The 24,326-nt window shown below is 37.7% G+C and overlaps 1 protein-coding gene and 1 long non-coding RNA gene across 3 annotated transcripts in view; one reads left to right on the forward strand and one right to left on the reverse strand.

Moving 5' to 3' along the window:
• Positions 1-24,326, forward strand: part of st6galnac5a (ST6 (alpha-N-acetyl-neuraminyl-2,3-beta-galactosyl-1,3)-N-acetylgalactosaminide alpha-2,6-sialyltransferase 5a) — a 46,484-nt gene that overhangs the window by 14,245 nt on the left and 7,913 nt on the right. The window contains exons 1-2 of one of the 2 annotated variants that reach the window (XM_058760975.1): positions 7,399-9,071; positions 21,448-21,860. In XM_058760975.1, coding sequence (XP_058616958.1) covers positions 21,457-21,860 — 404 coding nt within the window. In that variant the 5' untranslated portion in view covers positions 7,399-9,071; positions 21,448-21,456. Of the gene's footprint in view, positions 1-7,398; positions 9,072-21,447; positions 21,861-24,326 lie in introns of those variants that run through there. The other variant, XM_058760968.1, reaches the window with a different exon arrangement.
• Positions 3,778-10,037, reverse strand: LOC131530617 (uncharacterized). Its single transcript, XR_009268444.1, has 4 exons — positions 9,984-10,037; positions 9,766-9,857; positions 9,592-9,672; positions 3,778-4,642 (listed from the first exon to the last, which is right to left on the reverse strand). It is a non-coding gene; the product is annotated as an uncharacterized LOC131530617 (long non-coding RNA).

Below are 24,326 nucleotides of genomic sequence, written 5' to 3' on the forward strand. Positions count from 1 at the left end.
GGCCCTCCCTTTGAGCCGCTACAGTCTACGAACCTTCGGTCACTGTCACTAAAGACTGCTCTGCTTCTAGCACTAGCATCGGTTAAGCGAGTAGGAGACCTACAGGCGCTCTTCATTAGCCCTGCCTGCCTGGAATTCGGGCCCAACGACTTCAAGGTTGGCCTGAAACCAAGGCATGGTTACGTACCCAAAGTGCTTTCCACTCCATTCAGAGCTCAGGGGCCGGTTGCACCAGCTGGACGTACACCCGGTCGTAAGGCTAGGCTGGACGTAAAATGCGCATTAAGTCATGCGTAGAATTTATACCCGTTGCACCATCTCGGCGTAGTGCTACGTCTGACACTAAATCTTACACCTAGTCAGAGGTAGGTGTAAAGTGAAAACTCATGATTTGCTCGGACATTATTAGTTTTTAGGATTCATGTATGTTAGTTAATTATTACTGCAGACGTGAACTGCAATGTTTATGGTCTTTTCAGGCAGGATAAGCGATATCAGTCGCGGAGCTCGGTGTTGACTATAACACTGTCGACAGTAATTGAACTAATAATAATAAAAAAAATGCACATCTTGTAATTATACAGTAAAATATTACATATGATCTGGGATTATTAAAAGAAATGTAGCCTACCATTCCACATCTTGCTTGGAAGGACAGTATGCTTGGAAATATTTCACGTCTTTAATTCCATTGTAGCGTGCCTGCCATTCAATAATGACAGTAAGTTTGTGCTTTGTTGTTTTTAATCAGAGATAAAAGTATCAGCTTTCAAACTCTGTCAGTTTTATCACAAAATACAAACTATAAATGTGGTTTTCCAGCCACAGAAAGACGTCACGTAAAGTCACATTTGGCTACCTCAGGAAAGACATGCATTGTACATATAACCTCGATTGTCAGCTAGAAAAAAATAACAAGAAAGAAGCCTTGTATTGCATTCATTATATTTTACTTAACTTGCCGCCTTCATTTTTAATGTTTGTTTAAAGAAATCTGTCATGGGAACATGCAGGGAGACTATATAAAAATGCGGACTTGTTAGAAAATGTTTACTCAATGAAATCATGGCGCGGTGGCTTCACTTGTTACGATGTCTTGAGCAATTCAGTTCTATATTAGTAGTTGTTGCCATTGCAGCGTGAACGTCGTCTCAGCTATATCTATAACTGCGGGAGAATGTGTCAGCGTGGACGCGCATCATCTACGCCGGGCTTAGCTGCGCCTGATCGTAGTTTTAGTTGGTGCAACAGGTGTAAATATTTATCGTAAAGCTGGACGTTGCAAAGCCCAGCGTAGGGCTTACACCCAGCTTTTTTACGTCTAGCTGGTGCAACTGGCCCAGGTCATCATGCTCTCCACGCTTCCTCCTTCTGAAGAGGACCGGGAGTTATCCTTGCTCTGCCCTGTCGTAACCTCGGTTCCCTGAGATACGGAACGAGTACTGCATACTTTGCCGTGCTAGGTAGCTGCACGACTCAGTCGTCGCTTCAGTCGAAATAACCTGAGGATCCTATGGCGAAACGGCCGCTTATATAGCCAAATGGCTCCACCCATTCTGGCAGGCTCTGGCTCCGCTGCCGACCTATCGGTTAATTTTTTTTACACATTGCATGAACCAATGGTTGTGCAGTTTCACTGCATGATTGAATAAGGCTTCAGTTCAGGAGAAAAAAGGCTTTTTCCCTTATGCGTCTTTATCAAGACGCAGTACTCGTTCCGTATCTCAGATAACCGAGGTTACAACAGTAACAGAGTACGTTAATGTGTGTTGTCTTGGGAAATATTTTTTTTTCTGTAGAATACTATAAAATTGTTTTTAAGTAAAAATAATTAATTATCATGCACTGATATAATGTACTGATATATTATAATTTAACAGGAAACTACTTATAAAGCACTTTTTAAAAAACAAAACAAAAAATGAAAAATTATTTAGAAAACAAATTATGGTAATAATACATGCAGTTAGCTAGTTAAGATTTACTGTAGCATTTTTTAATTTTTCTGTTAAAATTAAATTTAATTTTACAATGCATAATTTATTATACAGTTCTGCGATGGTGTCTAGGTTGTGATAGCGGAGATGCACATAAGTTGTGATCATCGATAAATGGCTTTATTGTCTGTGGTTATGTTTGCATGTGGAGTGTGATAAAAGCATTTGGGGATCGACTTGTGCGACACAAGTGTGCAACCAGTGAAACAAATGCTATCTGCTCAACAGCCCATGGAGAAATGAGGCATTATCAACACAAGGTTAGAGTCTCAGTAGCTCAGCAGAAGCCCAGGATCATTATCATTATCTGATAAAGAGCAGAGAAGTTAATGACTGGCAGAGCGTGTGTGTATTCTTGTGTTTTATATGGAGATGATAGGATATCTCTAATGATACATTATGGGTATCGCCATGTGCTTTCAGTTCAGTGCTGTTATTATTGTTACACAATTTTACTGATTTCATCCAGAAAAAACACAGACACACACAGCATGTATATGGAATGCCAAACACAAAACACCCTAAAACGGCTCCAGCAGCATTTGGGTTCTTATCCTGTGAAGCATCTCATCTGGAGTTGTTTACTTTCATGTTTTTTTTATGTTGGTGAACTTTTCCAATCTTTCTTTCACTCTGCAAAGTTTTTGATCGGCTTGATCACACTTTTATAGAACTTATTGCTGTTTGCAAGATTTTAAAGAACAACAAAATAAATTCCTAAAATTTTGGGCTGCCAAAGTTAAAGTGTTAATTTATACAAATAATTAAATTACACTTTTTTTTTTTTTTTGGACAAGATTAATTTTCCAAATACCCTTTGAGTTACAATTATTAACAGAAAATGTCTGTGATTTCATGTATTCATGTATTGAAGCTACTGAAAAACTTGTACTGTGTATGTGGTATAACTATAGCGTTATGCATATAATTTAGTAATGTAATTAATTAAGAAATATATCAAACCTGAAGCTGGTCGTTCTGTGCAGTGCATGGTCTAATGCTCTTTATTGATTTAATTCCCTTTTTATATTAGGTGGGATGCCAGCAGAAGCAGGACCAACTGTTATTTTACGTAGAATGTTGGCAGAAAGGTTTAATTCCATAATTCCAAGGTGCACCAGGCAGCAGAGTGATAAATTTAGCCACAGTTATTAAGGTCAAAATACATACAGAGAAGCACTTAAAAAGAAAATTATATACTGAAATTTCAGACATTCCTCAAACAATCTAGACGCCATTAGATTTCTCAGAGGACCTTGGAGTTAGATGAATGGCTAGGTGGGTAATTTTCTCCATAATTTTTACTGAGTTTGTGTGACACGAATTTACCCGACCTCCTCAAGGAAAACAAGTCTTGTCTAAATAATGCTATTCAGTTTCTTAATGCTTTTAATACACAGTTAATGCATTTACCTACATTAGAGCCTACATTCCATACACAGTAAAAAACGCAGTGTCAGTTTAACACTTAAAGTGTCAATTTTAACACTATGGTCCCAATCTGTCTAGTGTTAAAAGTACACCATTCATAGTGTTGAATTTTTAGTGTTAATATAGCACCTTACAGTGTAGAAAAATTACACTCCGAGTATAAATTGTTACACTTGCAATTGTTGTTCAAATTTTACACTGTGGGGTATTTAACACCCCTGGTGTTGTTTTAAGTGTTATTAATAAAGTATTCTTTTCAGTGCAAAAATAAAAATGCTATTGTATGGTGTTAATGTACAAGATTAGACATAAAATCAAGAGTCTTCAGACAGATGTACAAATTCCAACGTTTATTTAACAAATGGGCAAAGTGGAAACTTTAAAGCATATACCAGATGTGTAGAGGTTAATTAGTCAGTCACATTCATTAAGTGTTGCACGGAAACATAAATTAGTTAATAAAACACATAAAATCATCAAATTTACAAGTATGACAGGTAGATTTGAACAAGACTGCAGCAAGATACTTGTCGACAGTTGTGTAGCATCCATGAATGCTCGTTGTCCCATCAGTGAGCAGGTATGGCTGTGTGGTCTCTACAAGGTATTCTTCTTATTAGTGCCTGCAGATCAAAGACAAAAATAACAATTAAGGTCAGCTCTCCAATTGATTTTATTTTTATTAGTATTTCATATAAAACACATCTGGCAATATTTTGAGGCAGACAATAGGTAGTGACAGAAATGTACCTTTTTGAAGATGTTTTTCAAGTCAAGTCAAGTTTAAATATTTTCTGTGCAATCAAATCGGCAATAATCGCTAGAAATTAAGTGTCCCCAACTGAGCAAGCCAGAGGCGACAGCGGCAAGGAACCAAAACTCCCTCTGTGACAGAATGGAGAAAAAAAAACCTTGGGAGAAACCAGGCTCAGTCGGGGGGCCAGCTCTCCTCTGGACAGACGAAACCCACAGTTCAAAAGTTTATATTTCTATTTTAATTTTGTTGCAATTTCTAACAATAGTAGTATTATGTAGTTAGGTATTTTATTATATTTTAGTTATTTTGTTATATTTCTTTTAGTTTTATTGTATTCAATCGAGGTTTTCATTGGGGATATGTCTCTGGGGCTCATCTAGGTGTCCTGGTCTCCGCTAACGATCAGGGCTGTAGACATCATCTCTTGGTGCTGATCCACCATCTGACCAGATACAGACTGAGAAACAGAATAGGAAAGAAACAGCCAAATATTAGCGTAGATGCCATTCTACTTACGATGTAACGAGTACATTGTGTGTTATGGGGAGTGTTCCCGGTTCCGGTTGATCTAATTAATGCAGCCTAACAATCCTTTAACGGATTTGAATAATAGAAGCGAATTAATGTGTTATGTGTCAGCCAGGCTAAAGAGATGGGTCTTTAATCTAGATTTAAACTGACAGAGTGTGTCTGCCTCCCGAACAGTGTTAGGTAGACTGTTCCAGAGTTTGGGTGCTAAATAGGAATAGGATCTGCCGCCCGCAGTCGATTTTGATATTCTAGGTATTATCAAACGGCCAGAGTTTTGAGAACACATTGGACGTGGAGGACTATAATGTGATAAGAGCTCGCTCAAGTACTGAGGAGCTAAACCATTCAGGGCTTTATAAGTAATTAACAAGATTTTAAAATCTATCCGATGTTTGATAGGGAGCCAGTGCAGTGTTGACAGAACCGGGCTAATATGGTCATATTTCCTGGTTCTAGTAAGGACTCTAGCTGCTGCATTTTGGACTAACTGTAGTTTGTTGATCAAGCGTGCAGAACAACCACCTAATAAAGCATTACAATAGTCTAACCTTGAGGTCATAAATGCATGAATTAACATTTCTGCATTTGACGTTGAGAGCATTGGTCGCAATTTAGATATGCTTTTGAGATGAAAAAATGCAGTTTTACAGATGCTAGAAACATGGCTTTCAAATGAAAGATTGCTATCAAACAGCACACCTAGGTTCCTGACTGATGAAGAAGAATTGACAGAGCAGCCATCAAGTGTTAGATAATGTTCTAAGTTATTACATGTGGTGTTTTTAGGTCCGATAATTAACACCTCTGTTTTTTCAGAATTTAGCAGCAAAAAATTACTCGTCATCCAGTTTTTTTATATCGACTATGCATTCCGTTAGTTTCTCAATTTGGTGTGTTTCACCAGGCCGCAAAGAAATATAGAGCTGAGTATCATCAGCATAACAGTGAAAGCTAACACCATGTCTCCTGATAATATCTCCCAAGGGTAACATGTAAAGCGTGAAAAGTAACGGGCCTAGTACTGAGCCTTGAGGTACTCCATACTGCACTTGTGATCGATATGATACCTCTTCATTCACTGCTACGAACTGATGGCGGTCAGATAAGTACGATTTGAACCATGCTAAGGCACTTCCACTAATGCCAACAAAGTTTTCTAGTCTATTCAAAAGAATGTTGTGGTCGATAGTGTCGAACGCAGCGCTAAGATCCAGTAGAACTAATAAAAAGATACAACCACGATCAGATGATAGAAGCAGGTCATTTGTAACTCTAATGAAAGCAGTCTCAGTACTATGATACGATCTAAATCCTGACTGGAATTCCGCACAGATATCATTTTTCTCTAGGAAGGAATATAATTGTGAGGATACTACCTTTTCTAGTATCTTTGACAGAAAAGGGAGATTTGACATCGGTCTGTAATTAACTAGATCTTTGGGGTCAAGTTGTGGTTTTTTAATGAGAGGCTTAATAACAGCCAATTTGAAGGTTTTGGGGACATATCCTAATGACAATGATGAATTAACAATAGCCAAAAGAGGATCTATGACTTCTGGAAGCAGCTCTTTTAGTAGTTTAGATGGGATCGGGTCTAACATACATGTTGTTGGTTTAGATGATTTAACAAGTTTATACAATTCTTCCTCTCCCACAGTAGAGAATGAATGGAATTGTTCCTCAGGGGATCTATAGTGCGCCATCTGATGCGATACTGTAGCTGACGGCTGCAAGGATACAATTTTATCTCTGATAGTATCGATCTTGGAAGTGAAGTTCATAAAGTCATTACTGCTATGCTCTTGGGAAATGCCAACACCTGTTGATGCTTGATTTTTCGTTAATTTAGTTACTGTATTGAATAAATACCGAGGGTTATGTTTGTTTTCTTCTAGAAGAGACGAAAAGTAATCAGATCTAGCAGTTTTTAATGCTTTTCTGTAGGATAGGGTACTTTCCTGCCAAGCTAAACAAAATGCCTCTAATTTAGTTTTCCTCCAGCTGCGCTCCATTTTCCGGGCTGCTCTCTTTAGGGCACGAGTGTGCTCATTATACCACGGTGTTGGACTCTTATCCTTAATCTTCCTTAAGCGTAAAGGAGCAACCGCATCTAAAGTGCTAGAAAAGAGCGAGTCCATAGTTTCAGTTACATCATCAAGTTGTTCTGAGCTATTGGATATGCTGAGGAACTGAGATAAGTCAGGAAGATTATTTATAAAGCAGTCTTTTGTGGTAGAGGTAATGGTTCTACCATATTTGTAACAAGGAGTTGGCTTTACAGCTTTAGCTATATGGAATATACAGGAGACTAGATAATGATCTGAGATATCATCGCCTGCTGCCAAATTTCAATGCCACTGACATCAATTCCATGTGACAGTATTAAATCTAGAGTATGATTTCGACAATGAGTAGGTCCTGACACGTGTTGTTTAACACCAATAGAGTTTAGAATGTCTATAAATGCTGATCCCAACGAATCTCTTTCATTATCAACATGGATATTAAAATCACCAACGATTAGGACTTTATCTGCAGTCAGCACTAACTCCGATAGAAGATCAGAAAATTCTTTAAAGTCTGTATGGTGTCCTGGTGGCCTGTATACAGTAGCCAGTACAAACATCACAGGGGATTTATCATTAACACTTGTTTCTTTGGATAACGTTATATGAAGCACCATTATGAAGCACGAATTATACTTGAAACCCGACCTCTGAGAGAGATACTGAAAATATTGCTATAAATTGTAGCAACAGCTCCCCCTTTACCTTTTGGACGCGGTTCATGTTTGTAACAGTAATCTTGGGGTATAGACTCGTTTAAAGTAATGTAATCATCTTGTTTTAGCCAGGTTTCTGTCAGACAAAGCACATCTAGTTTATGGTCAGTGAACATATCACTTACAAAAAGTGCTTTTGAAGAAAGGGATCTAATATTCAATAAGCCAAGCTTTATCATGTGTTTATCTGTATTATATTGTTTTTTTATTTGTTGAACATCAATTAAATTGTTACTATTACTTTGGTTTGGATGTTTTCTGTATTTTCTAGTTCGGGGAACAGACACAGTCTCTATAGAGTGATATCTAGGTGAAAAAGTTTCTATGTGCTGAGAGTTAACTGACTTCTGTGACGTGAGGCGGCTAGCAGACGATCGGTTTAGCCAGTCTGTCTGCTTCCTGACCTGGGCTCCAGTTAGTCAAGTACGAACTCTAAGACTATGCGCCATATTTCTAGAGAGAAGAGCGGCACCACCCCAGGGGCTTGATAGGAGAACATTTCTCCAGGTCCCTTGCAGCCTTGTGGCGATGGTGGAACCAAATGAAGTAGGAGACAAATTGATGCAATATCGCTGTCCCATTCTAAATAACAGATATGACAACTTCAGCAAAAAAATGCATGAACACAGAATATAGATAATAAATGAATATATTATATTATCAGCGGCATCCGGCGGGCTTGCCATATCCGCTCCAGGTGGGCTTGCCACACCCCAGGCGGGCTAGCCATATGCGCTTCCAGGCGGGCTAGGGTGAGCCGCAGGCGGCGGCGTGATCTCCCGCGAACGGCGGGACTGGGTGAGCCGCGGACGGCGGCGTGAAGGGATCCGTGAACGGCGGGCTCCATCATCGGCAGGGGCCGGCGGGCCGGGGTGAGCCGCGGTCGGCGGGTTGGCTTTCCCCGCGGACGGCGGCGTGATCTCCCGCGAACGGCGGGCCTGGGTGAGCCATGGACGGCGGCGTGCAGGGAGGGAGCCGCCGACGTTCGGGTTGGCTTTCCCCGCGGTCGGCGGCGCGCACGAGCGGCAGCCCGTGAAGTCGGCAGACGATTCTCCCGCGAACGGCGGGGTGAAGAAAGCCGCGGACGGCGGCAGACAGGAGGGCTTGCGGCCAACGGACGAGCGGCGACTTCCATGCCGCGGGACAGACAGACAAACAGGAACCAAAATAAAAAGACTTAAAAAAACCGAAAAACAAAACGTGGTGAAGGGGCGCCGCTTACTGTTTTGGTCTGGTCTTCTGTCACGGTGCACACAGCAGGGAGGGACGAGGAACACGCAGACGAGGAGTAACTTCAAAATAATAGTCTTTAATAATGACATCAGGACAAGGCAAGGCTGAGACAGACAGGAACACCGGGGAATAACGAGTAGACCAGACAAACACTAACTAAACAGGCAGGAACTAAATACACATGACAATCACTGATAATTACTGAAACACGGCTGGACAAGACTTAACTAATAATCACACACGTAACAAGGACAGGAACAAGACCAAATATGGAAACAAGAGGCGGGAACACATGACAGACACGACAGAGGATGTAACAGGCATTCCTGGAACAATTTAAGTATTTATTTAATCTGATTATTAAACACATTTATATCATTTTAATGCGTAACATGAGTAATAAGGCATCTTAAAATGAACATGGTGTACTACATTAGAATAAATTAACACGTTTAGAATTTCTTACTATTAATTTATTATTTATAATGTGAAAAGAAAATACAGATAGATTCAGACATCTTTCTAAATTAAAACTTAACTTTGTACATCTGGAAATATTTAGGACATTATTTACCCAAAATAGCATGCCATATGAATTGATAAAGACTGGTTTCAAGCATGCTCTGCATGGGCACTGAAGGAAAGACATTTACAGTTCAATGGATTTACAGTTTAACGTACTTTGCGAACTAAGTTTTTAAACGCGCTCTAATTTCACAGTTTTGCATTAGATAACGTCAATTAAATGACTGGTAAATGACTTGAACACGGTGTTATGCGTCACAAAAATGAAATGTTTAACAGTCCCACTATTACCGTTTCAAAGCACTCAATGCTTTCAAAAACAAATATAAATTTACCATTTGATTTATTCTCTCCTCTGAGTAGAAAACCGCCCAAATGTGGCTGCTAGGCCTCGGCGGGAATGAAGGCGAGAGGATCTGTCAACGAACCAAAATGAAAGAAGCTAAAAGTATATATATATAACATAAATTGTAAACACATTCCAAAAATTATTTTACACGTAAAATCACCTTATTTCAGGAAATCGAACCCGCATTAGAAGCTTTCACTCAGGCTTATGTTACATTGCATCTGTACACCTCACGAACTTAACACTGTAAACCTGACAAAAAAACTTGCAGTTAGTAATTTCTAAATGTGTTCACCACCAATCATATTTTGAGTAAAATTATCAACAAAAAGTATTTATCCCGTGTAATTTTATAAAGAGAAAAGCAATCCAACTTACCGTCTCGGTCGCCTGAATATAAAATGGTGTCGTCCACAGTTGCCAACTCTCGCGAGACAAATAAGCAACCGCAGCTTCAAAAACAAGCCCAAAACAAGCCCAATATTTTTTTGATGATTTATTATCATCAATATTATTTATTATCAATTATTTATTACCAATATAGGAGCCTGCAACATATTAAACTGAAACCACTCTCTTATCTGAAAAGCAAAAACAGAAGCTTTTACAAAAATTAGCAAACTGCAACAAAAGTGGGAACAAAACTCGTCTCCAATCACCTGTGAGCAGAATAGGATTGTAGAGATGGAAAAGGAGAAAAGCACAAGAGCTTCAAAGGGGAGCTGTATATAAAATATATAGGGGTCATTCTATGGAAATGTCAATTTTTCTGTCCCTAGCCTTTACAGAAATATTACACTTGAAAACACTTGGTTACATTTAAAAATATATATATTTTAAAATGAAACAATGTGTTATTTGAACAATTACACCTTCTTGAGGCATCAATGTGGCAATATTTTTTTTTAATTAATTATAAAGAATTCCAAGCACCACAAAACTGCTCATCCCCACAGCCATGTACAGCGGCAAAGTGCTTTATTTTGAGGTCAAAAACAGGTTTTTCTTCCATTTAAAATAAAATAATGTATACATAACTATCAAATAAATGACATAAAAAACAAAATGCCACATAAATATTATAGAAAAAATATAAAATATTATATTAAATTATATATTCAATTATAATATATATTATATTAAAAAGAAAATATTATATAATAATATTAAAAAATATTATAAAAAAAGAAAAAAAATCATTAATCTGTCATGTGTGTATTCGTGAAGGTAATCTAATAATGTGGTTTAAATGTTAAAAAAAAGAAATACATTTTAAGACATCTTGCCATACCAGGCTATTCGAACCAAATGTATTGATCAGTATTAGGATATGACTACTTGTTTTTTTATTACAGCCCGTGATAATTAATACATTACAAAACTAAAAGAATAGGCTAAAAGAAAGTCATCCCACTCCTCTATTTCTACTTCTGTCATCGCTTGGATTACAGCGTCACGTGTCGTCTTTTTGAATGTGATTTTTCTCCAATGAGGGGGCGGAACATATGGCAAATTACGCTACAGCACTTATATTATTGCACTAGTTGGCTATTAACTGCGAGCAGACAGAGTGTCAATCAATGCATTGGAGAATACAGGCGAACATAAATAAAAAAACGAAGTTGCTTGTCAGATTTCCATAACAAGCGACCATATTTTTTAAAATAAGCCCAAAAAACCGCAACCCGCGACCAGGGATTTTTTTCCCGCAACTTTACAAAAAAAGAAGCCCAAAGTCGCGTATAATACGCGGACTTGGCAACTGTGGTGTCGTCGCTTTGCGAGGCAGCGGCGCTTGAGGGGCGGAGTCAGATCAATTCGGCGGGGTTTTTTTACACTTTCAGTGTAAAAGTGAAATTACATAAATATTACACCGTGTGACAGCACTTAACACCAGTACTGTTTAACACTGTAGATTGTTAATTCAACTCTTTGGGAATTAATAACTTTTAACACTGCAAACTGATTTTACTGTGTACCTACATTCTGTTCCGTGTTGCACAATCACTGGAATCTCATAGCCAGATTATTGTTTATCAGCAAATTATGGAGGAAGCCCATTTTAAAAGCTACCTGAAAAGGGATGTTTAGCAGAAGTAAATTATTTGTGGTATTTCTCTGTTGTGTATACAGTATTCCTTATTCTGCAGAACACAATAGAAGACATTTTAAAGAATTTTTCAACAATTTTTATGTTGGTTTGGACCCCACTGATTTTACAAGAAATATATTCAAAAACATTACCCTGGTTCCCTTGACCTGACTACCCTCATTTTTCAATTGGCTTTTGGATTATTGCAGAAATAAGATCTGTTATCAACAAAAGCTTAGGATTCTCACATATTTTACTCATCGTGATAATCTTCACAAATTAACTAAATTTACAGGACATTTGGCAATCAGCAGAAGTAAAATGCTAAAGTAGGCTATAAACAAACTACACACCTTCAGCATCATCATCACTAAGCCATGATGACATGTAATGTTCTGTAGTCCCATTTACCTTATTTCAGGCAATTTAACCAAAAATTTGATTAAAAAAACCCATGGACTTTGGGACGATCGAATCAGAAGTACCAACTCATTTCTTTCACGTTTTAGCCTTCAAAAATATGCCATCCTTTACAAACTTACAATTTTAACATTGAAAAAATGTGAGTAATCCTACTTTAATAGGTATTATATTATTATACTATATTTACAACATGACATGTTTTTAATGTTTTTGACGTTAAAATATACTATTCTGGGTGTTTCTGGGTCAGTCAGAACCTGAATGTTATTATAAAATGTCATTGTCTACCTCTTTCAAATAGTCCCATGATTCATGCTTGAATCTTTTATTTTTTCCCTCCAGAACACCTCCCCCTTCAGTGCGCTTGTTCTTGCAATCCTAACCCCTCCTCACACTTTTACTATGATTGCCTCTTCTAGAGTACGTCTCTCCTCTCTATACCCCCTCCATCGCTCTCCTTGAGAGGAGCTTTTTATCATTGCGGCCCATCTCTGTTTTATAAGCCAGGGGATGGATGCTAATTCCTCCCTGGGGGCTTGTTTTAAAGAATCGTGGATGTCTGCGGCTGGACCTAATCTGTGCTTGCAAACAACACGAAATGTTTGCAGGGAAGCACCTTTTGTATTCAGGGCAAAGCAATCATCCCAACGGGGAGCGTCTTCGTCTCATCTCAATTCTGACAGTGTCTCCTGGTTCTTCTTTTTTTTTTTACTTGTTTTACTGCTCTTTCTATTTCTCTTGCACCCTCTGTCTTTCCTTTTTCTATTCAGTCGTATCACCTAAGATGAAAAGAAGTTTAAGAGACACATTCTCTGAGTGTCTTTCTCCCACTGAGGAGGCGATGAGCCCTCAGTATGAAGTCAGAGTAGCCTCTGCAGCTCACAAATTAAGTTGGAGGATGAAGATGAATCTGTAGGCTTTACCTTTCACAAACACACAGATGATGCTGGACGGGTTACAGCCAAACAGCCCTAACAAATGTGTCTCTCTTGCAATGCTTTTGTGTACTTTTACAGTATGCCATACTAATAATTCAATGATGTGTTGTCAGGGACTAACCTGTCATAAGTTATAGAGTGATACTTCAAATGCATTTTGACTCGTTTATAAAAAATACAGACAGACATGATTGAAAGTAGTGATAACTTGCAGTAAATGAGTTTGCAAATGCAAATGAGTTCATGAGCCTTTTCAATTCATTATACACACACACACACACACTTGAGTCATTTGTCAGAATGCACTGGTCACACTCTATGAGGGAACCTCAATAGAAAGATGTGTTTTTTTTTTGCTACTATTTTGCAATATAGACTCGATTACCACTTAAATAAAATAAAAGATTTTTTTTTTTCTTTTTTTTTTTTTTGTTGCTGTGGCGCTGTAGAATAACTCCAATATGAAATACACAAATATGAAATAATGCTAGTAAATGAGAAGCAAATAACTTTATGAAAAAATATATATATATATTATTGAGAATTATTGCTAAAAATGTGCATTATTCATTGACACAGTGGTAAATTTTAAGACGTACACACTGCAGTTAATCACTGTTATACCAGTCTATCAATATTTGGGGAAAAATCTGCATTTTGGGAAAAATTTACAGAATGGATTTAGGAATGGATTTAAATGTGGTTAAAAAAAGAGCTGAGAGTACTAGTCTCATATAGTCTCAAGATTAGCCTAAATATTTAGTAAGTGAAATGAAATGTAGGGGATAATATTTTATGAAGTTCAGACAGTTCTTCATTTTCCAGTTCTGCAATATTTGCACAATGTTGTGCCTGAGTACAGATACTGTTTGGGTCTTCTCATAACCTGCAAGAACCAACTGAGACTCATTGGAAAAACATGCCTCTGCCTGCCTGCCTACATTCCTGAAAAACTCATACTCGCAAAACTCGCACAAACGTACCTATATTCACAACTCACTGCAGTTTCCAGCTAAAATGAACACTAGTGGCTGTAAAACATAAAAAAAACTTTTATTCCTTTTTAAATAATTATGATTACCTGGGCATATTATTGATATTAAGGACTTGTTTTTGTGCAATACCATGCACAATACGATGTAATATCTTGCATAATACTATGTTATGACCTCAAAACACATTTACCATACTGCATAATTTGTAAAGTAATACATTTTCATGTTTGCATCACATAATCCATATTTACTGATTTTCTGATGTGGTAAACTTGCTTGCTAGCGCACCCCGTACATCAATGTTCTTGCAATATAAAGGGCTCAGGTACGAATCCCGTGAAACATGAGTCATGATGAAAGAGCTTTAGCAAATGTACTTTTATCACACATTTGCTTTTAACACTATCGGTTAGGATAAGGGTTTAGTGTCTGTGCTAAATGCTACAGAGCTCCACCCACTGGACATTTCATTTCCAAATTGCCACAATCAATACATCAACCAACACAATAAAACTTTGATAGATTAACGTTCATCTGTTTCAGATAAAACACGCTTTTAGCACCACTCTCTGGACATTTCACTTCGGAAGTGTCACGAAACCTACAACAAGCAATGTATTATCATTTTGCAGAAATGTCGCCACAGGCATGTTTTTCCAATGAGCCTGGGTTGGCAAAAACACAGTGCAGATTGAGGCATAATGCCCTCTGACAATAGCAGCATTCGGTAGACAATAATAATATCCAGTTCTTCAGAAACAAAAACAACTTTATCAGAAAGTCTCACAGCCAGAACAGTCATTTAGAGATTAATGTTCTGTGCTGTTCCATTATGAGTCTGTGTAATGATGACTTGACTTCGAACTTCCTTCAAAACATCACATACAAGAACATCACTAGATGCTTCGGTACATTTCATTTTCATGAGAGAGACGTGTACCTTCATCTACAGCTGTTTAGTTTTGTTTGAAACATAATAAAACCTCCTCTCTTTTCCCTCATCTGGCCTCTTTGCTGTTATTGGAAGCTCCTAATAATTGGGATAAATTAATTTTTTTAGTAGAATATGGGGCAAAAAAAAAAAAAAAGCTTTTGTCTAATTAAGAGCATGCAGGAACATGCAGCTTGGACCATCAGCAGGGTGATGATGGGACGCCAATGGGATTTGGCTAATTGCCGCCTGCTTCGTTATGGCTGGTGCGCCCCATCGCGTCTCCTTTGTTAGCGTCGTATATCATGCACACCGCGGGCCGTTCAGGTCAGCAGAGCGATTTACAGAGAGTCAGCGATCTCGGCAGGGCCTTTAATCGATGATGCCCCAGAGCTACTTCCTCCCACAATGCAAATGCACTTTTATTTCCTCTCTCTTCACTGATTTGAAAGAGATATCTATTTTTTTTAATTCGAGATTTGCCTGCAGCATGTACACTGAGACTAATTACTCCCTCCCTCACTTTGTCTTTTTGCCTTCATTCTTAATTCTGTTCCGTGTGTTCCTTAGAGAGCAGACTAAACATCATGGATTCTCATTTCAGAACGGCGTCTAAACAAAGGAAACTTGCCAAAAAAAAAGCCTGGGGCAGACCATATTAGATCTTCTATTGTTGGGGTGTTAAAATAAACATGAAATCAAAATTGACCCTACTTACTTAATTGGTATTTTTCTGGTCTAACAATGCACAATTCATCAAACTCGATCACATTCTGGTACATCCATTCCCAATGGATAATCAGGCCTCCATTGTTGTCTTTCAGGCAGAGCTCTGACATATGGTGCAGCCGTGCTTCAGGCGACCCAAGTTCGAGTTCTGACTCGAGGTCCTTTCCTGACCCTGTTCCACTCTTTCCTTTCTCAGTGTTTCCTGCCTACCAGTGCACTGTCCTATCAAATAAAACCAAAAAATATTGAAACTGAATTGTGAAGTGATTACATTTAAGGATTCACAGTATTTCAATTCCATATCGCCTGGCTTACTTTTGCGGTCACTGAACTCATTTACAGTTAATCTTTAAAAGTGCAAATAAATTCAACATGGGCTCTCTGGAAAAATGTGCCTCTGCCTTCTATACATACAGTTCACTACAGTTTCCAGCTGAAATGAACACTAGTAAGAGCAAAACACCACCAACTTTTATTCAGTTTCACACAAATGATGATTACAAGGCAGATTATTGATTAATAAATACATATTTTTGTGCAGTTCCTTGCACAATATTATATTATGACCTCAAAACACTTTTAACATAGTGCTTGCTTTGTAAACTAATACATTTTTATGTTTACATCAAATAATCAGCTCCATATGTATAACTTTTCTGATGTAGTAAACTTGCTCTGTAGCTCACCTGGTACAGTGTTGCACTTGTAATGCGAAGTGTAAAACATGAGCCATGATAAAAAAAAAAAAGATCAAGTGTTTGTGTAAGCAAGCTAAAATTGCAATGTGTTTTTGTCTCATGTGTGCTTTTATTAATGGGGTCATCGGATGCCCATTTTCCACAGGTTGATATGATTCTTTAGGGTCTTAATGAAAAGTCTATAACATACTTTGGTTAAAATTTCTAAATGTGTAGTAATAAAATAGTGTTAATGCGTAAAACAACACCCTTTTTACCTTTACCTTTATGTGAATTATTAAAAAACAAACAAAACAAAATAAAAAAACACTGGGTGGATTTTTATCAGTATAGGGTGGATGTGTACACACACTGCCAACACACATTTATATAAAAGTGAATTTTGCATCCAATGACCCCTTTAACCCTCTTTTTAGGGTAGGTTGCATGAATCTTTTACCACCACTCTCACAAGACATTTCATTTCTGAACTGCCGCAATATGTACAACCACTAACATTACACGTTGAGAGATTCACATTCATTTGTTTTGGAGAAAACCAAAAATGCTTTCAGCGCCACTTACTTACTTTTAAATTGTTGCAAAATGTGCAAGAAGCAACAAAATATAATTTAGTAGAAATGTCGCCGCAGGCATTTTTTTCCAATAAGAACTTAACACTGTATTAATGGCCATTTATAATTAATAATGGCCATTTATTGATTATTGGCCATGACATAAAAAAAAATAAAAAATTGTCAACTTGACAGAATTTTCATATAGAAGCATCCCTAATTAATCAAATTTAATTCATTCTGCCTTCTGCTTCAGACTGTTTTAACATGGACATTTGGTACCATAAACCATATGATTTTTAGAAGAGTACTCCACCAGACCCCATGTGCAGAACTCTTGCATAATTGAATTATTACATAATTCATCATTCACAAAACACATGTCTGACTGTCCTGTTAAAATGCTCTAATAATAGTGAAATATATAATAAACATTTCTCTCATGATATCAGACAGCAATTAATGTTTTAGTTAAAGCATATTTTGCCCCCAGCACTTCTGGAGATGCAGTGGCACTGCAAAAAACAAAACAAAAATAAGCACAGAAAAAAGATTGCAGCTGTATTTGACACTTCAAGGTGTACAATGTTGTCAAGCAAATATGTAATGCTAAATTTGCGTAATTTTCAGTTCATTTAATATTTTATTTTGAACTTTCAAGTATAGCACTCAGTAAAATAATCTTAGCTGACCCTTTATAGAATTACACAAAATGCTTCAATTCTCAAGTCATCATGCCAGGGTAGCATTCATGTGTCATTTTGTAAGATTACTCTTGTCATCTGCTTCTCAGATGGCCGTCAATCTGATTGTGCCGTTTCCCAGTGACATTTCCTCAAGCTTGATGGACAGAGTCTGGCTCTCTCTGCAATATGTAATTCACAGTGGGAAGTAAAAGCTCAAGCACTGTAGAAAACATTCAGGACACTGATGCGTTTTGTTCACACTGCACACAAATCTGATTTAGTTTTCAAATCAAATCTGATTTGGTTTTCAAATCAATCTTTAGGATTAACTGTCTGCACTTTGTCATTTTGCAAGTGATGAAAACTGATCCATTTGTTCAGTCATTGTAATCAATATCCGGTCTATTTACAGTGGTTACTTCAGTAATGATAAAAGCGTCAGCACCATGCCAAGAGCATTTCTCATAAAACTCTGAGTAGCTGTCATTGTGGAAAGAGAGGATGGAAAATCATGAGCCGCATGAGACAACAGATGACAGAGATGTATCACGCATTCATGTGTATACTCTGTCCAAAACTGCTGACTCGTTCACTCGTTTACTATATACTACATAGTGATTGTGACACAAGCTTACATCCACTTTTTGCGCTGTTCTGTTATTGACAAAGTGAAAATGCCAAAATGAAAAAGCCTCTAGCCTGTTCTCATCCAGTTGTTTCCAAACTAGTTTTTGCTAAATTTTAAGTATCATCATAGAATTTATGCGCTAAAGTTATGCAAAAAAATATCGTGTTGAACCTTGAGAATTTTTAGGGATAAATCAGCTATATCTGTAAACATTTTGGTGCTCTACACCTTTACTTTTTAAGACCAAGCTCCTTTAGATAAAATCAGATCAAAATTTAGATCATACTGAATGGAAATCCCCTGGAAGAAGTCCAGGCCTTCATCTACCTGGCCAGCATCAGTGACCAACAGCGGGGTACAGTCACAGATGTCAAGGCAAAGATTGCCAATGCAGCCTTCATAAAGCTCATGAATATCTGGAGCTCCAGAGATTTGTTCTCGGCAACAAAGACCTGCCTTTTCAACTCCAACGTCAAGCCATTGTTGCTGTATGGAGCTGAAACCTGAAGGACAATCAAAACACATTAACTTCCTGCTGAATAAGAAATAAGGAAGAGAAGATGGGGCTGGATAGAGGACACCCCTTGTAAACTGCCAACCAACATAAGGGGGCAGGCATTGAAGTGGCCACCCAAGAAACACCTGGCAACATGACCTTGAGGCTGACATCCTCAAGATGGGTTACACCTGGAACCAGTTGGAAAGAATGGCCAAGAACAGAGGACTCTGGAGAAAGTGGTTGGCGGTCCATACCCTGGCAGTGAGTGCCTCTGGACACAAACCATGTGTTAATGTGGTTCGGATCAAGTTTATCTTATTTCATGTGTTTTTGTGCTGTTTAGATTTCAATATTGCATGGATTAGAGTTGAATATGCCAAAAAATATCAGATTGTTGCTGTCCCAGGGCAGATTTAAATGCCCACATGTTAAGATTTGTTGGACAATGACTCTAAGGAATTGCTATTGTGTTCATTTAACCCTCACTAATGCAACATCTGGATAAAACGGATCTCAAGAGTCTCCCATGCAGCTATCGACTATATCAGGACGTTTTTCAGCAGTTAAAAGAAGGATTTTGGGCGACACAGGAAGCTCATGTGGCCCACAAGGATTTCAGCTGCTCCCGGCCTCATTAAACATTATGTCAGTGGAGCAGCACCTGTGTCTTCTTTGACCTGCGGCTGAGTTTCATTACCTCGGACGCCAAGAGGAGACGCATGCAAATGCCACAGCACTGCCTGCAGAATACATGGCGCCATTTGTTATTATTATTTCCCTCACAGCAGATGCCTTCATCCAGGACAAATTACGCAACGCTGGCAGCGCTCTTTGCATATTATTGATTTAAAGAGCGTGACAGAGGATGGGGAAGAGAAATTTCACCGTAAATGCAACACTTCCTCAAGAAGCGAAGATGGGCCTTTATTCCTGAAACACTTTATCCCCCAAGGATGGGTCTGAAGGGACTGTGCCCTTATCACTGTAAGAATACCAATGGTGCTTTTATGTTGGCTTGGAATAATTCATGGAAAGCTGTAGAGAATGGTAAGGCACGCAGTGGAATAGTATGTGGTTTGAATGTGGAGATGTGTAAGAGAAGCTGAACGGATTTTAAAACTATTCAAGGTCAGGAGGCCTGAATTACTAACCGCTTCAATTATGTCTGGCCAACAAGATGTTGTGAATAAAGAAATCCTCAGGCAAAATTGCAGTGCATATGTCAACAGTATCTTTGAAACTAGGACATTTTCCTCTAAATAAATTTTCCTCTTTTAATTTGAAGAGCCTCCATTGATTCTCAGGTGCATTCTGCCAGACCTGTAACCCAGAGTACCAAAAGAGGATCTGAAGGCCAAATTAATCTGTCGTTTAGTCATGTACGGATGTTTCTTCACCCGTGGACACTTGGCCTTTGTGGAAAATAAACTAATAAACTACTCTTTAAAATAAGTTCTCTTAAAACAGTTTTTACACTCCCAGTAATCTATTTAATTCAAACTCAAATGTAAATATTCTAATATTTTGAGATACTGATTTTTGACTTTCATGAGCTGTAAGCTCCAATCATCAAAATTAAAAGAAATAAACATTTGAAATATATCAGTCTGTGTGTAATGAATGAATATAATATACAAGTTTCACTTTTTGAATGGAATTAGTGAAATAAATCAACTTTTTGATGATATTCTAATTATATGACCAGCACCTGTATATACTGATAATATATATATATATATATATATATTTTTTTTTTTTTTTTTGCATAATTTAACAGAATTACAGTATGATTATAAATGACACACACTACAAATATTCTGCTTATTATTATTTTCTGCTCAAAATATTTGCATTATATATTTGATCTCAAGCTCTAAATTTCCAGCATGTTAGTAATGCTGGAAATGATGCCACAACTGTAAAGTGTTGCTGCTGTTAACTACAACTATTAAAAATTGTTTTCGGTAAACGTAACAAAGCTAAAATAAAACAGAAGTTAAATATTCTATGAAAACTTAAAACTTATTCAAAAATTAACAAAAAATATTGGTTGAAGTACTAAAAATGACTAAAATCTAAAAAAAATAAAGCTACATAGAAATATTTTACAAATACTAATATTATTAACAAATATCTTAAACTAGAATTAAAGTAACTAAATAAATGGCATAATAGTATACTTATACTATGATAATACTGCGACTGTGGAATAGTTATATTTTGTGTAAAAATGATGAATGTTATTAATTTAATCACACATGAGTTAATTAATATATTAACATTTAGGTTGAATATGTTCATATTTGTTTGACCGATATATTAAGATTAAAGGTCTGGATAAAACGTAATAAATAAAAGGCATTTGGAAAATATAATTGGTGATGGCCTGGTATAAAGGTTTTCTAAAACAGTTTTAATTTGAACTTTATGTAACAAAAATAAAAAATTGAAATCTCCACCCCCTGAGCCATAAAAGTGAAGGTAAAGAAATACCAATAAGGCATTGAGATTTATCTTGTTTGCCTTGAACTGGTACACCAGTGTTTACATTTGCTTAGCCACGTATACATTATTTAAATGACTGCTGCATCTAATATAGACTCTGTATGAAAAATTGACTATGGTTTTACACTTGCATAGAGCTAATCTTTCCACTCTCTTCCCCTCAGCCTCTGAAGATGCACTGCAGGAGCTGCGCGCTGGTCACCAGCTCGGGTCATCTAACCGGTGGGGGTCGCGGAAAAGAGATCGATCAGGCGGAGTGCGTCATCCGAATGAATGACGCGCCCACGGCCCGTGGCTACGGGGTGGACGTGGGCCACCGCACGAGCCTGAGGGTCATCGCTCATTCCAGCATGCAGAGAGTGCTGCGCAGCCGCCATGAACTCCTCAACTCCAGTCAGGACACGGTCTTCATCTTCTGGGGACCCAGCAGTTATATGCGACGTGACGGGAAAGGGCTGGTTTATAACAACCTGCGGCTTATGAACCAAGTGCTGCCCAAACTCAAGGTCTATATCATCTCCTGGCAGAAAATGCTCCAGTTTGATGAACTATTCAAGAGAGAGACCGGCAAAGACAGGTAACGGGCACTTTATTATGTTTTACAGAGCCAATTTAAAATTGTATTATTTGATAAGAGGCCAATTTTAGTATCTGTAATGATATGGTTCAGGAAATAAGCTTAAATATGCGATGATACACTACTTTGATGTTTCATTGTATAAAGGCAAAATATTTTCAAACCCATTTCTGAATTAAAATGGGTCTGCAGAACTCGATTAACCGAAGGCGTGCATTTACATGATTGAGATAGCAGACGTTTTCAGCAACGTGCCAATATTATGTGACATGCCCTAATTTTTCGTATAAAAGGTGTTATAAAGGAAAGATGATGCGTGTCCTAGAATAGAGTCTGCAGAGGCCATTCTTTTTCCACATTTACTGCTCTCTGAGAAGACCAGCCTCTTTTTCCCTTTCAACTCTAGATCACATGGGAAATCAGTTTGTGTGGGATTCTAGATTTGAACATTAAGCCAAGATCTCCACTTAATCAAAGCAAGTGTGTGTGCTTGTGTGTGTGTGTGTAGTGTGTTTGCAGTGAATGGGGGTTTAATATATTCATTTTTGGCCCACAGAACATGAATTTGTCATTCACTCTTAGAAACAAAGGTTCTTTATTGACATGGATGGTTCCATGAAGAATCTTTAACATACATGGAACCTTTCCATTGCACAAAAGGTTCTTTATAGTGGAAAAGTGTTTTTCAGACCAATTCAATGTTCTTCACACAAAGAAAAAAATGGTTCTTTTGAGAACTGATCACTGAAAGGTTCTTTGGGGATGCTATTTCTATGGCATCATTGTGAAACCCCCTTGTTGGAACCTTTATTTTCTAAAGCGAATACTGTAAATTTACGGGTACTGGTTATATTCTGATAGTTCAAACAAACACTAATCTATAGTTATGGTGATGTATTCATCCTGAAGATCTTATTAGTGGATGTCTTTTCATGTGGGTTTTATCGCAAAAACGCTATTTTTACAGAGTGCTCCTTAAAACTCTTTGGAAGCTCATTAGTAAGAAATGCAAATATCACCACTGATGAACTGGCTTAGAATGATACAGGAGTGTTTTGTAGCTGCCGTCCCTTATTACCACAGCAGTCTTATTGCAGCTGTCAAAGTGTGTCTTTCATCTTGTATCATTTTCATTGGTGTTATTCCCAAAAGTGGCAAATGAAAAGCAGAAAAGACAAAAGATAGCTGTGAAAATCATACCAACGACGCGCAACAAAAATCTGTCTCTGTTAGATGTCATAATTGGGACTGGAGAAGGATGGCTGCTGTTGCTTTATTATTGGTTTGATCAGTGTTTTCCCATGTTTGTTTGCATACAGAATTTCAAACAGCTGGTCAACCAAAAGTTACTTTAAGAAACTACAGAAACTAAGAAACACTCCTGCCTATAAATGCATTAATCACAAACAATCATATACCAATAATTACTATTTTTCAATTTTACTTCAGTGATGTTTTGGGTTGAAAATCTAGGTTGCAAATTAATAAATCCTACTACTATGGCTGAGGCTGAGCTCAGTATAATTTAGGTCATGCAAAGCTGTGCTTATTAAAAGAATAGCTTACTTTTTGATTTTGTGGAACACAAAATGAGAAATTTAGAATAACCATAGTGACAGCGTGTAACAGGGATTCTCAACTCTGGATCTCAAGGTCTGCTTTCCTACAGAGTTTAACTCCAGTCTTGACCAACTCACTTGCCTATAACTTTCTAGTAATCTTGTAGGCCTTGATTCACTTGTGCAGGTGTGTTTGATTAGGGTTGGAGCTAAACTCCGCAGGAAAGTGGACTTTAGGCCCTGTTTACACTTGTGCGTTTTCATTTTAAAGTGGAAGTGAAGCAGTCAGTCAAGTTTACATTATTTAGTAAAGTGACTTCCACTTTAATTAAAAAATATATAACAAACACGATTAATGTAACCGTTTTAAAGAAAAAAAATATATTGTTATAGCTTTTGGAGCAAGGGTGCCACCATCTTGTAGTACCACCGCGTGTGACATCATGGGGTTGGTTCGCTCCGTTGGCCAGTAAAGTAATATATAAGCATTTCTTTACTTTTTGAACACACGCTTGTTTAAACTGTGGAAGACAAACTTGAAAGGACTGTTGAGCCCATAATAAGTGCAAATGCTCATGCATTTGAGCCGATATGGCGAGGGGAACAAGCATTACTGCGGTTACAGGTGGAGTCGTGAACCTGCTCTGGTTTGGGGTGAAGAGCGGGTCGGATACAAATCGTGTTTACGTGGATACTCGTCAAAACAGCCATTAACATAATATTCTGTGTATTTGCTCAAGCAGACAAGAAAGAGGACTCAATATGGTACTCGCGTGCAGTCTGTGCTGAGCGCTTTTTGCGTATGTGTGTGTGTGCACGCAGAAAAACAATCTGTCACTGTGCGCGAGTACCGCATTGAAATCTCTTTTATGCTGACGTGCTTTTGAATGGCTTAAAACGCTTTAAT

Source organism: Onychostoma macrolepis, chromosome 02 (assembly GCF_012432095.1).
Source record: "Onychostoma macrolepis isolate SWU-2019 chromosome 02, ASM1243209v1, whole genome shotgun sequence".
In the NCBI taxonomy this organism is placed as follows: domain Eukaryota; kingdom Metazoa; phylum Chordata; class Actinopteri; order Cypriniformes; family Cyprinidae; genus Onychostoma; species Onychostoma macrolepis.